Here is a 14,168-nt window from a genome sequence, read left to right on the forward strand (position 1 = left end):
CCACCCATGGACTTCAGGCTGATCCGCTTGAGAGATGAAGATGCCACGTAATCATCAAGTCAATGTTGTTTCCCACCTCCCCTGCTCTCCCGCCTTCTCTTCCCTTGTGAGATGTTCCAGCAAAGAGGTAAAGAGGACTTATCTGAGGTGTAGGAGAGCTCTCACGAAATGAACAGACAAGACTCAAATCTCAAAGTACCTAATGGATTTTAAGCCTTTTCCCCCACACTTTAAATGAGCCTCTCTATTTGATTGCCACCATCCTCCACGAAATAGCCAGAAACACAAAGTTGGACACAATTCTTGAGTTTTGTTTATTTAAAAACATCTGGCATTTAAGACTCAGATGATGATGGAGCAGAGACACTTGGGTTTTTTTTCTTCTGTCACCATCTGTTCTTTTCCTGACCAGAAGAAAACGTTACCGTCTTCTCATTACCCAAATTCAGTGGTCTTCCACCAAACAAAGCCAGTTCCAGAACAGTTTGTTGAATAGACTTCACTAGACATGCTGTGGAGGCTTTAGAGGATTTGATACGATGTAGGGCACAGAAGAAAGAGAACCTCCCTCACACACATCCTCAGCTCACACATCTAGAGCATTGTCTTCATTTTCCTAGATGGTCTGAAAACCTAATGAATGTCCGTATTTAATAGTAACTCCTTTCCTATTTATCATTACAAAATCATGGGACTGTGTTTCCAAAAGGTTGTCAGCTGAGCCTGGAAAAGGTCTGTCCAAAGTCAAAGGGGGATTTTGGAAGGAGGAACCTTCTGGAAGCAGGTAGAGGAGACCCACATTGGTCATCAAATCCTGGAGGAGACTCTTCCCTTATGGAAAGCAACAAGCCAAGCTTAGAAATCATTCAAGAGCACAGCAAGTGAAAGATGGTCTTCTAATATTGCTGTGCCATCACTTTTCGAGACAGCTAATTTAACTATTTTGCATACTTTTCTGCTGGGTTTGATGTCATTGATGAAATCTGACTGTCACTTCTTTTTGGCTGTACTGTGAGTGTCCACTTTCCCCCTAACAGCTGGCTCATGACCATTTCACATGTCTAACCCTTTAGGACTTCACCTTTTGCCACAAGCAAAGGCTTCAGCCTCTAATGGATGTAGGCAGGGGCCGATTTCTTTACCAAGCATGTGCACAGACTTGCTTGCCTGCAAGAGAAGCGTAACTCCATTCATGCACGAGTATTAAATGAGACTCATATTTTTTTCTTGCTCATAAGGCTCTCAGTAGTCAGGGAATCCTAGCAAATGGGGTTGGAAGAGATGCTGAGAGCTCTACTGACTCATTCCCTTTTCCCAAAGGGATCAATTCTACCTAACCCAGCCCTGGCTGCTCTTTCTCCAGCATGTGCTTAACAAACTCCAGCATCACAGATGCCACAGCTCCCCTGTGCAAAGTGCTTCACCAGATGCTTGCCATGATGTTTTCATCGACATTTCCAAGGAGGGACAGCTTTGCCTGTCGGGCAGAGAATTTCTGGGAGACCTCATCCTACAAGATTCTCCACCCTTGTTTCTGTCTGCTCTCAAACTCCATTGTTCTTCTTGCCTTCCCAGCTCCTCTCTTTCCTCCCTGCACCCACAACTCGAGTACGGAACTACCAAGTGAAAAATCTAGAAGAGGGATTGTGCATCCCCCACCCAAAATGTGCCATCCTCCATCTCCCACTGTTTAACATTCCCAGAAAGAGTGTTTCCACCAAGATACACGGCTTGGTGAAGAGGAAAGCCACATACATGTTTGAAGCAGAAGCATGGCATTGCATTGTCTTTGTTTGAACTCACCTTTTTCTTCCAGATGGGAGAAAAGCTTCTTTAAGGAGAAGAATTCAACTGGACTGGTCATGATAAAGACTGGGACTGGAGTCACAGTAGAGACCTGGACCCTCTCACATTCCCTGTGCTCTGCATAACTCAGATCTGCAGGGTTTTGGGAGGGGGTGACAGAGCCTCTGCACTCCCCAGAGAAAAATACCATGGCAGTGATGCCATGGAAATGGCTGGATGGTGTTTGCACCACTTTCCACTTTGTGCAGCTGAGCAAATGCAGGGTCTAGTCTCATTAGTGCTAATTACAGACAAGGAAAACACATTCATGAAACATGAATAAAAATAAATGAAATTCCATGATTCTGCTCAGGCCTGCTAGGCTGCAGAGAGGAGGCCAGAAATAGCATTTAAAACTACGAATTTAGGGCAAAAACATAGAGGTGTTTCTGCCTGGGCATGCAGGTCTTTCACCAGCATCTTCCTTGAACTATTAATATATTCCTTCATAAAGGGCAACTGAGCTCTCTTGGGACCTGGCTGTGAATTCCTGTCCGTAACGGAGAACCACGCACCACAAAGGTGCCTCTTGGCTAACGCACACATCTGAGACACCCAGAACTACCCTGGACAACCCAAGAGGGAGGGGAACAGGTGACCTCCTGGAGAGGAGCTAAAGTCCAGACCAACCGCACGCCCCATTTCTCTTTCCATACGGATGCTCCCAGAGCCTCTGTCCACCTTGCCTTATTACTGCGCTCCGCCTCCTGCCCTCAGAGCTAAAATCCCTGGCTGAATTTTTCTCCTGCCCTTTAAAACACACTCTGAGATGCCATAAAGGAGTCTGCTTGCAATGCAGGAGGGGAAAAAAAAACCCTGCAGGACATCGGACTGCCTGATGCTCCCTCAGGTTACCTGAATAATCATGGTAGAGATTTGTTAATCGGTTCTAAGCCTTCCCCAAAGCCTTAAGAATAATTCTTGAAACAGAGTGAGGAGCATTTACAAGGACCATGGTAACAGAACAAGATGTCTGCTTTCAAATGGTGACGTTTTGGGGCTGTGAGGACAACTTGGTTCTCTTTAGTGGTAGAAATTACCTCTTTTGTCCCCCTTTTGCACCACAAGCAGTAGAAGTCTAGATACATCTGTTCTGCTGTTCTTTTCAATCATCCAGAACCATCGTAGAACAGCATTCGCTGTATTCTGACCAACACTGATATCAAGCTGGTGAGATGTTGACTTCGGATGGAGTACCGTCATGGCAGGTGCTGTACAAACACACCATAATAGATGGGTCCTGTTCTATGGAGCTCGTAACAATAGAATTATGCAATAATTAAATCAGAAGGGATTAGATCAGGTTTCTCAGGGCCCTGTTCAGTCAAGTGTTGAATATCCCCAAGGATGGAAATCCTGAAGCCTCTCTGGGTTCCTGCTCCAGTGTTTGACCACCCTCATGGTGAAAATATTTTTCCAAATAAACGTTAGATTCTAATGAGAATCAAAATAATTGGTAAATCAATTGCTCAGACTTGGGGACTCACAAAAAATGAGTCATTGCAGGAGACTGAACATCATCTCCAAGCCCTGGGGTCACACAGAGCCTCTTCTTGTAGGTAGGAACTGGGATGGCCAATGCAGGTTGACAAACACCAGAAGTGACAGATGAAGGATACTCACGGGATAGGAGGATAAAAGCTCAACCAGCTTCAGGACACTCAGCTCATTCCAGCAGAAGGGGCAACTTATCAAACTCTGGGTTCCATCTGAGTTCTCCTTTCCTTCCCATGATGGGGGAGGGGACGCAGTTAGAGCTTGATTTGTTAATGAAATAAGACACAATTATTAGAGATCCGTTAAGGCAAAATCATTATTGCTATTATTATTGCTGGAGAACCTAGTGAGGACCATAGCAAGCCAGGTCCTACACAAATGCAGGACCAAGAACTATCCCTGCCCTGAGGAGTAAGAGGGAAGGGCCTAGTCCTGCAAAACATTTAAGCATGATAAAGGCATTTGCAGGACTTGTTCCCTTGGAGGTCATCGTTAATCATACATGCAAATTTTGGTGTCAAAGGGTTTTTAGCAGAAGGTGTGGTTGTGTCAAACCAAATCTTTGCAAGGGCTCAGTGGTCACCAGAGTGAGACGGGCAGATGAGAACCAGGAGCCAGAGGGGTAGAAAGGTCATTTAACCATGTCTAGATGCCTTTCCTCTTTGTGGAAGTGCAATATCTTGAATCGCTTCAGTTTTTCTTTTGTAAGTTGATCAGACGAAATCTGTATTTCACTTGCAATGTTATGGGCTGGCTGGAGAGGGTACAGTCAGGAGGAGCTCAGGAATATTGTAAGGGAGCTTTAAAACCAATCAACAACTCCTAATTTAACATTGAAGCTGTGACTATGTCAGGGGTGGTGTTTTGTTTTGCCTTTTTTTTTTTTTTTCTCCCCATGTATAAAGTTAGAAGCTTCCCAGATCTTCTGGGAAGGTCTCATGGAAACAGACACTTATTTGTAAGGGGGAGAGGGAAACCAACCAACTGAACAAGTTGTAATTATTTAAAAATGTAAAAAAATATATATTATGAAGTAGTATGGCTACCAATCCACGTAACTTCTACACCTTTAGGACTAATGGAAATAAAATGATGATAATAAAACCAGAAGGCTGCTGCTTGACTCTGACTACCCTTGTGGGCTTCTCGGGATGGCTGGGGGTAAATGATCATCTATGAAGTGCACCTGGAGAAGCCATGATGCAATGGTTCCTGTCCTAGCGAGCTCGTAATGATAGAATTACAAAGTAATTTAAATCAGAAGGGTTGGATCAGGTTTCTCAGGGCCCTGTTCAGTGACATGTTGAATATCCCCAAGGATGGAAAACCTAGAACCCCTCTGGGTTCCTCTTCCAATGCTTGACCACCCTCATGGTGGAAATGTTTTTCCATATATACATTAGATTCTAATGAGAAGCAAAATAATTGGTAAATTAATTGCTCAGACTTAGGGACTCCCCAGCAATGAGTCAGTGCAGAAGACTGAATGTTGTCTCCAAGTCCTAGAGTCCCACAGAATCCCTTCTTGTAGGTAGGACCTGGGATGGGCAACACAGGATGACAAACACCAGAAGTAACATGCCCAGCAATGGGGCAATTCAAGGCCAGGCTGGATGAGACTTTGAGCAGCCTGGTCTAGTGGAAGGTGGCCCTGCTCATGGCAGGGGGTTGGAATGAGATGATCTCTAAGATCCCTTCCAACCCAAACCATTCTATGACTTTAATACAAAGGGGAAAAAGCACCCAGTATATTTTCCATGCAGCAGATAATCTCCCTAAGACTGTGGAGAAGTGCAAAGCTCCTCAGGGCACTTTAATACCATTGTGACTTATCTTTTTGGTCTGCTCACTGACATGGTTTTGCCTGATTGTTCAGCCTAATTGCTCTAATTGCTTCCAGCTGAACTGAGAGGCACCACCCTTAACCCAAAACCAGCTTGTTTCCAGCAAGGGCTGAGCTCTGCCACTGCCACCCTCTGCAGAAGCACAGCCCTTCTACAAGCACTCAGCCTTCTCCCCAGAGTACACAGTATCACTCCCAGTTTAACCAGTCCCTGAACACCACTGCAACTGGTTGGGTGAGTGTAACCAGCACTTCAAACCCCACCTTTTCCTTCCACACCGGCCAACCAGGGAGCTCCTCTGGTATTTGAGGGTGGAAGGCCCTCCTCCCCTATAAAAGTGTGTGGGTGGAAGGGTTTTGGGTGCAGAAGGTGACATTGAAGGTGGGTAGCTTGTTTAGGGAGAGGGTGGAGATGTTGTGAGGCAAACTGGGGGGAGAGGAAGGGCTTTGGAGCATGGAGGGCGTTGGTCTCTTCTCCTAATTAACAAGCAATAGGACAAGAGGAAATGGCCTCAAGTTGTGCCGGGGAGGTTTAGATTGGGTATTAGGAACAATTTCTTCATGGAAAGGGTTGTTGAACATTGGAACAGGCTGCCCAGGGAAGTGGTGGAGTCACTGTCCCTGAAGGAGTTTAAAAGATGTGTAGATGAGCTTCTTAAGGATGTGGTTTAGTGACAGTGTTGGGTTAATGGTTGGACTCAATGATCTTGAGGGTCTCTTCCAACCAAAATGATTCCATGATAAGGGAGGCAAGGCTGTGTGGTCTATTCCCCAGCTGCAAGCACAGGGTGGGCCTGGGAAGGGCTTGAGGGCTGGATGTGGAATTATGGGGCTTGGGAGAGTAGAATGGGTGCCTCCACTGCCCTGGGGAGACACGAGGTGGAACGAGGTGACAGCTGTGGACTCAATTGTTTTGCAAAACTATATGTTGATGCTTGGCTGAGTGTGAGAAGATGGGGAGCTCTTCACTCTCTTAATTGCATGTGGAGAGTCAGGGCTGTGCCTCAAAATCCCTGTGGGAGCCTTGTGCAGGGGTGTGAGGCCATGGTGGGTCTTCCTCTGCGGCAGGATGTGGGTCTGCAACCCCTGGGTGCAGGTGAAGCTGGGTTGAGGCAGGTGAACCTGGCAGCCTTGTCATGTCCCCGTGTGGGTGCTTGGCTTGTGTTTGAGCACAAGGACTGGAAATGAGCCCACGCATGGGAAGGGTTTCTCCTGGAGGCCTGGCTCCCTGTCCCAGATCCGTAGTGGTACCAGCTCAGGTGTCTTGCTGGGACAGGCTCTGGGGTGCAGTGGTCATGCTCATGGGAAGATGGGTGTCATGGCCTGCAGAAGTTTGGGGCTTGTTATCTTCCTTTTTGCAGGGGAAAGAGTTTTGGAAGAGACCAAAGTAGGTCTGGAGTAAAAAGGTCAAGCAGGGAGGTCCCTGGAGAGAAGAAGACCAGAGGCAGCTGATGCTGGTTCTTCTGATGTCCTGGGGGAAAGGGGCAGGCTCTCCTCTTGAAGAGGAGCATTACTCTGCTGCCCAGAGGGGCTGCAGCTGCAGGAGCATGTGCGTTAAAACCTTACAAAGTCCTCAGCACTTTCAGTCTCTCCCAACAAGCCTGCTGTGAACCGAACTGGCAGCAGCTGGATCTGCACAGCTCTGCAGGGGATGAGCTTCATCAGAGCCTGAGTTGGGCTGTGTGAGCTGTCCTGGGGCTCATTTTGTGTTGCCTGACACAAAGCCAGTGCCTGGACAGTCAGGAGGAGAACCTAAAGGGCCTTGCACATGGGTAGAGCCCTTGGATGATGTGTGTCCAGTGTCCAAATGCTGCTCCCATGGATCCAGGTTTCTGCTGGTGCCTTTGGCAGCAGGAGCATCTCTTTAGCTGACTCTTGATCTGCCTTTTGACTGAAGTCTGAACACAATATGCAGGTGTTTTGGGTGAAACTGGAGCAGCCCTGTGAATAATTATCCCATGCTCTAGGAGATACAGGAATAAATCTCAGTGTTTTATTCCTGGTAAAGCTAGTTTGTGTGACCAGTTAATACCTTGAATTTCATGTCTTGGATCCAGGTGATGTTCCCTGATATGTTTTCCTCTTGAGCTCTTCCAAAAGGCCTTTGATTTGTGCCCTGCAGCACATGAAGTGAAACACTGGCCCAGGTTAGCCAGAGAGGTGGTGGATGCCCTATCCCTGGAGACATCCCACGCCAGGCTGGATGGGGCTCTGAGCAACCTGAGCTGGTGCAGATGTCCCTGCTCATGGCAGGGGTGACACTGGATGAGCTTTGATGGTCCCTTCCCACCCAAGCTATTTTATGATATCTATGTAAAGTTGCATTCTTCCTTTGTAGTGGGACATCAACGCTGTGACTGAAGGAATAGTTGGAGTTAGGAGACCTCTTCTTCCTGTTGAGGAGAGAGATGCTAAACTAATTCAGGGTCCTCTGTGACTCCTGGAGAACTTGTGGTAGGAAATTACCTATGGAGGTTTCCAGGCCAAATCCCTGCTCGTGGAGTGAAAACTAACATTAAAGAAGGGTTGCTCAGGGCCTTTTTTGATTGAGTTATTAATATCTCCAAGGACGGAAATTTCTCCACTTCGCTGGGCCTGAAAGGAACCCATTTCTCTCCATTGACTTTGCCACAGGAACTTGAAGAGGAAAAAGGGGATGGGGAGTTTAGCGAGTTCAGCCTCTGTCTGGTTTTGTTCATTTCTGAGTTGCAACTTTCCTTTGAGTCGAGGGCATCAAGTGTGAGAAGGACCTCAACAGCTGCTGGAGATGCCGGAGGGCCCATCGGTGAGGAAGTTCCAGCTGCTGACCTCCCCTTTTGTGGGACAAGTGGTGGCCAAAGTGGGGGGAAGCAGCCGGAAGATCAATGTGAATGACTTGAACGCCCTGAGGCTCCAGGACTCCCAGGTGAGATGTACTAAAGATGAACTTATTGGTCCATGGCAAGTCTGAGACAAACCACCATAGACAGTCCTGCATCTGGATCACAGAAGGTGCATGACTTGAGAACGACACCAAGCTTTTGTTTGAGGTGGAACATTGTCTTCATTTATAGCCACAAAATAGGTGCATGTAGCCAAAGAGATGTGAATGCCTATTTTGGAGTATTGTTCCTTGTCGCGAAGTTTGGAATCAAGGTTACTGTGAGGAGAGGCTGTTGCAGTGATGTGGCTGGACGTGGAGATGCCCAAAATTATTTGCAGTTTTGGGTCAGTCGTGCTAATGTGCTGGTTCTGTGCCTCTTGAGGGATGAGGAGTTGATGTTGACCACAGCCGTTTGTACAAGATAAGAGTTGATTTCCTCAGGATGTGGATGTCAGAAACAGCAGCCTTGTTTCCTTCAGGTGTGAACTTGCACAGTGGAATCACTCATACCAGAGGGCAGGGTTTCACCTGGCTAGGTTGAAATGTCTATGCTGTGGGCACTTGTGAGATAGTCACATTGGGTCAGTCCTGCTGGGGCTTTCACTTGGCTGATCTCCTTCAGATGATGATTTGGACTTGACTGACCAAACGCCAGTGCAGCTTCACCTCTAATTACATGACGGTCTTATCTCAGGGCACAGATGTGAGCTGCTTAATAGCCATTCGTGGCTTCGGAGCCACCCTTGAGTTAGGTCACCCTACCCTGAGACACTTGAGGCCAGCACAAAGTTGGGAGAAATGAGAAGCAGAGATGACAGACTTTGAAACCCTGAGTGTCCGTCCTGGTATGTCTCTTTGGCCTGACAAGAACCTCTGGGAGGGCTTCACAGTGGAGTGGCATCCAAATACCTTGTGCTTCATGCAGATGAAAAGGGATGCTGAAAGGATGACTGCAGCTCTGGTGAGAATGGCTCAGATGCTAATGAATCCTGTGTTTTGGCTAGGCATGAGGAAGAAATTGTTTCCACTGAGGGTGGTGAGAGCCTGTCCCAGGTTGGCCAGAGAGGTGGTGGATGAACTATTCTATGATTCTATGTATCTTCTGTCTAAAAGAGGTTGTAGAAAATAATCACTTGTGTGGAAACAGCCAGAGGTTATGTGGATCCTAAATACATCCCACCTTTTTTCTCAGGTTCATGGGAAGAACTTGTACTTGGCATTTGTGGCAGCTGAAGGTCCCTTAGGGCCAACTGCAGAAGAGACAGTGCTGCAAAGAGATGCTGCTAGAGGGGCGAGTTCTCTTCAGGGAGGGCAAGAACAGGTTTGTGCTCCACAGATCCATCCCCAGGATGAGGAGCCGCAGGAACTCCTGCACTCCGTGTCTGAAGTCCCAGATGCAGCAGGAGGTCCGGGCAGCTGGCTGCGCATCCACTTCGGCTTGTTTGGTAGCATTCGGGCAAATGAATTCTCAAGAGCAAACAAAACCAATAAGAGGGGGGACTGGAAGGACCCTACACCCAGGTATTTGGAATCCTCTTCTCACAAACTTTCTCCTCACCTCTCAATTTGGAGAGGCATTCTTCTATCTCAAACTGAATTTGTGTGGGAATGCTCTTAGTAATTTTTTTTTCCCCTCTGATAAGTCTTAAGATAAGTAGGCAGGAGGGATGGCACGAGTGGGTGTGTTCAACCAGGGAATCCACAGTAGACTGTTGCCTGGGTATTCCTATGTTGTAGGTGTCTTACAGGCCTCCCAACAGTATCAGTTGATCATGATTTATCACATGATAAATGTGATAAGGACACACCTTATCTTGGTACTGCATGTTCTTCTACCCTTAGTAAGAAACTGGGGTTTCTGCCCTTTGCTGCCTCTGCCTCCTCCCAGCTACATATTCACTAATGCTTTCCTTTTTCTGCTGTCTCTGTGTTTCGTCTCCTTTGTTTTATGTGATGAGGGAATTAAGTGATCGCACTTGTGGGATGCATATTGCCTGCCAGCCTGGGGATTGTAGTACCAGCTCAGTTAGGATTCTCTTTTTGAATAAAGATCTTTTTAGGATGCCGGGTTGAATCACGCTGTGAAAATGCGTTTCTCCCAATTACATGGTTTAAAAAAGTCTCAGATGAGGCCACCGAGATTATCAGAGGGCTGGAATAGCTCTGCTGGGAGGACAGGCTGAGAAGGTTGGGGTGTTCAGCCGGAGAAGAGAAGCTCTGGGGAGACCTTATTGCAGCCTTTCTGTACTTAAAAGGGGCTGATAAGAAAGACTTTTGAGCGGGGCCTGTTGTGATAGGACAAGGGGTGGTGCTTTTAAGCTAAAGGAGGAGAGATTCATGCCAGACATGAGGAAGAAATTGTTGCCCCTGAGAGTGGTGAGAGCCTGGCCCAGGTTGGCCAGCGAGGTGTTTGCCCCATCCCTGGAGACATCCCAGGCCAGGCTGGATGGGGCTCTGAGCAACCTGAGCTGGTGCAGATTCCCCTGCTCATGGCAGGGGAGGCACTGGGGGAGCTTTGAAGGTCCCTTCCAACCCAGACTATTCTATGAAATATCGTATGTCTAGGGCAGCTGAAATCAGAGGCTGGAGTGATGCTGTTCAAGGCAGCAGTCTGTGTTCTAAGTCCCACTGCAAATGTACTTAGCAAGGAGGGGGTAAATACAGAAAAATTCTTTGGTCTCAGCTCTTGTGAGCTGTTTAGCCTGAGTAGTTAATAATGTACAAGGTAGGTCTGGCCCCTGTTTATGTGGTGTCCTTGGTAGGCACACACTCCCCGCTCCTCCATCCTGAAATCTTTTGGAGGATTGCTTTATTTTTACACTAATAATTTCAGACATAGTCAGTTTTGTGTGCTGCTTAGATGTTGATGCATCTCCCTGCCTGCTGCTGTTTCTCAGCTGGGTACCACAGGGCAGCAGAAGGAACAGTTGTCCGCAAGCTGTGTGGGTTCACAACCAGGCTTCTTGGCTGAAATCATAAGAGGCCACCTTGCGTTAAGGTGGTGGCCTGGTGTGTTGGAGTGCCTGCTGTCACCTTGTGCACATGAGCAAGCGTGGTGATGAGCTGCGGGGAAAGAACAGCTGGACTTGAGGAACTGGTACTTCAAGATGTCTCTCTGGCTCTCATGAGATGTCCCTTCCATGGACTGATGCCTCGCTCTGTGCTCCTCCCCAAGCTTATGTCATGTACAGGCTCTTTCTCACTTCCCAGTATTTTTTTTTTTGCTCCACCGCTACCTCTTTCTGCTCTGTCTGTGCAAGTTTCTTCAGCCAGAGCAGAATATCCCGGATGGTTCAGGGATGTTTCTGGCACAAGACTTCTTAACTTGTCTGCTTCTCCCAGGCTGGTCCTGCACTTTGAGAGTGGAGGCTTCCTTGTTTTTTACAACTGCCGAATGCACTGGTGCTCTGCTCCGAGGGCTGATCCTGCCTCTGACATCCTGTCTGTGGAGTTCCACCGTGGCCGGGCGCTGGATGCTCTCCGTACACCTGATCCCATCTGCTACACCCTCTTAGACCAAAGATATTTTTCAGGGCTGGGTGAGTTCCAGGGTATGGTGGCAGAGCAAGAAATGGAGGAAGGTGGGTGGGATGTCTACAGATCCAGTGCTGTGTGTCTGAGCATTTAACTCCTTAGTCTTATGGCTTCTGGTTGATGCAGCTTGAGGGTATGTGGTCATCTCACCTTATGGGAGATGTGCCCAAGTAAAGGAGCTGCTCAGCCTGGTGACAGAGCTTTGGGAGGTGGTGTCCAGCCTGAGGAGTATCAGGGAGTCAGAGGAGGACACTTGTGGCATTGTATTGTACTATCCCTGAGATGAATCATAGAATCATAGTCATTTCAGTTGGAAGAGACCCTCAAGATCGAGTCCAACCATAACCGAACTCTAGCCCTAAACCGTGTCTCTAAGAACCTCATCTAAATGCTTTTTAACACCACCAGGGAAGAATTTTTTCCTAATATCCAATCTAAACCTCCCCTGGCCCAACTAGAGGTGCAACCTGTGTGTGTGTGACTATGGAACTCGAGGAAGAAAGGAAGGTCTTCTTCAGGGGTAGTGGGAAGAGAACATCTTCCATTCCAATCCCGGTTAAGTCTACTCTTTGTATGCCACCTCAGATACAGGGAATGGCATTGCTGTAATAGCTGTGATCCTTGAGGCAGAAGTCAACAGATTGGAGCCACAGGTCTGCATCATCTTGATAAGAAACATCCTTACTGTCTCCTTATTTCTGGTTCTTTCCAGGGAACATCATTAAGAATGAGATCTTGTACCTGGCCAAGATCCATCCGTTAACACAAGGCTCTCTCTTGCCTCTCTCGGATCTGGAGCGTCTGCTCGACTGTGCTGTTCGGTTCAGCTCAGACTGGCTGCACAGCAAGCTGCATGGCAAAGGGCTGCACCCTCAGATCTACCAGAAGGAGCAGTGTCCCCTCGGGCACGCAGTGATGAAGGGAACCTTTGGACCCTCAGGTAGCTACAAGAGACTTACGTGGTGGTGTCCTCAGTGCCAGCCTGTAGTACTGTCAGGGGATGGGGATCCTTCCCCAGTTACCAAGTGACCTGGCTTCCTTTCCTGGAGGGTGTCTAGGTGGTCTCTGAACCACATTCTTAGTTGCCCTGGAAAGGTCTTCATGGTTTCTTTGAGGCTGTTGAGTTTGCTCCTTGGGGACAGCGAGTTGGCAGAGTTAAGTGCTCAGTGGAGGTTACAGGAATCACTGCAGTGCTGTGTGGCTCTGGGTGCAAAAGGGAAAGTGGTTGTAACACAATAGTGTAAATAGTTTGACTAGTTCTGAGGTGTTTTGGTCCTCCTGTTCTGGCTATGAGGAAGGGGAAGTGTAGAGTGGTGAGGGGGTGATCACTGTGGTCTGAAGTGACCCTGTCCCTTGACTCCTTATGGTAGTTAGCAGAGTAGGTGTATTCCTCTGCCTAAACAACTTTATTAATTCAGTATTGGATAATCCTGCCTCCGCTTGTACCTGTGTGCTGGGCTGCAATTAGGTGTAGTTAAACGTGAGCGGCTGTTCTGTCTGTCAGATCTCACAGGGACGGTTGCCTCCTTCTGAGGGGAGAAAATCAACCTCAGCAGTTCTTGGTGGAGCTTGTCCTTGTCTGGCATGGTGTCTGCACCCACAGGATGGATTTCTGTGGCAAACTGCCAATTTAAAAAAAACAAAATATATATATATATATATATATATATATATAAAATTCTGCTTTGACAGATTATAGGGGTGGCCCCTAAGGAAAGGACTGTGAGGCTCAGTCAAGTCACCAGTTCCAACTGGGTTCACAAGCCAGACAGATGTGGGGGGTGTCTAACAATGTTCGTGATGGGGGGTTACATAAAACTCATGATCTCCAAGGTAACTTGAAAGTGGAAAGATCTGGAAATGGAGATGATGTGGTCCCTCCTTTGATCTGTGTCTCTGGGCAGTAGCTGGAAGCTGTTGCTGTTCTGTGTCCCTGGATCTGGGGCTACTTTAACAATAGATTGTTGACTTGAATGAAAAATAAAAGCTGGAGTTAGAACCTGTGATGCTCAGCTTAAGCGTGTCTCTTTCTGGTAGATTCTTGGTTAAAAACTGAGATGCACAGAGAAACTCCAGTGTTTGCTGCTGCCCTTTAGAGGATGGCACCAGCAGCTTTCCACAGCTGCATAAGGGTGGCTCGGGGAGGGGCGGGGGGAACTCTTTTTCATGGCAACTGGATTTAAAGGTGGATTGCAAATCCACCTGGAGTTACAACACCTCAGTAGTAGGCTCCTTCCCAAACAAGACTTGCGCAACCTCTCTCCTGTGAACCATGATGCCCTCGAATTGGTTGCAGGTTACAGGGTTGTTGAATAATCAAATTAATGGGGTTATGGTGCTAAAGAAGACAGTTAATTTCACTCATGTGCATGTCCTGCAGTGTGTTAGTGAAGGCCTAGAAATGAGGTATGGTATTTTCAGTGACATTTTAAAAGCGGGGGGGCGGGGAAGCCAAACCAAACCAAAAAACAAACCAAACACTCACACACAAAGAGAGAGAGAGAGAAAAGAAACCAAAACCACCAAAACCTGAACCTCACACATGAGATTCAGCTGTCTCTCTCCTACAGATACTCAGCTGCAGTC

General features: G+C 47.5%; 1 protein-coding gene across 1 annotated transcript; it reads left to right on the top strand.

Moving 5' to 3' along the window:
* Positions 1-7,952: 7,952 nt before the first annotated feature.
* On the top strand, positions 7,953-12,611 carry NEIL2 (nei like DNA glycosylase 2). Its single transcript, XM_065632706.1, has 4 exons — positions 7,953-8,090; positions 9,241-9,569; positions 11,391-11,587; positions 12,295-12,611. The coding sequence occupies exons 1-4, from the start codon at positions 7,953-7,955 to the stop codon at positions 12,609-12,611; spliced, it is 981 nt and encodes a 326-aa protein (XP_065488778.1).
* The last annotated feature ends 1,557 nt before the right edge of the window (positions 12,612-14,168 follow it).

Source organism: Caloenas nicobarica, chromosome 3, assembly GCF_036013445.1.
Source record: "Caloenas nicobarica isolate bCalNic1 chromosome 3, bCalNic1.hap1, whole genome shotgun sequence".
In the NCBI taxonomy this organism is placed as follows: Eukaryota; Metazoa; Chordata; class Aves; order Columbiformes; family Columbidae; genus Caloenas; species Caloenas nicobarica.

Bases quoted from the DNA above. Each gene is read 5' to 3' on its own strand.
- NEIL2 (XM_065632706.1), top strand. From the start codon at position 7,953: ATGCCGGAGGGCCCATCGGTGAGGAAGTTCCAGCTGCTGACCTCCCCT. The intron at 9,570-11,390 runs GTATTTGGAATC...TGCTTCTCCCAG, and splicing joins TGGAAGGACCCTACACCCAG to GCTGGTCCTGCACTTTGAGA. The intron at 11,588-12,294 runs GTGAGTTCCAGG...GGTTCTTTCCAG, and splicing joins AAGATATTTTTCAGGGCTGG to GGAACATCATTAAGAATGAG.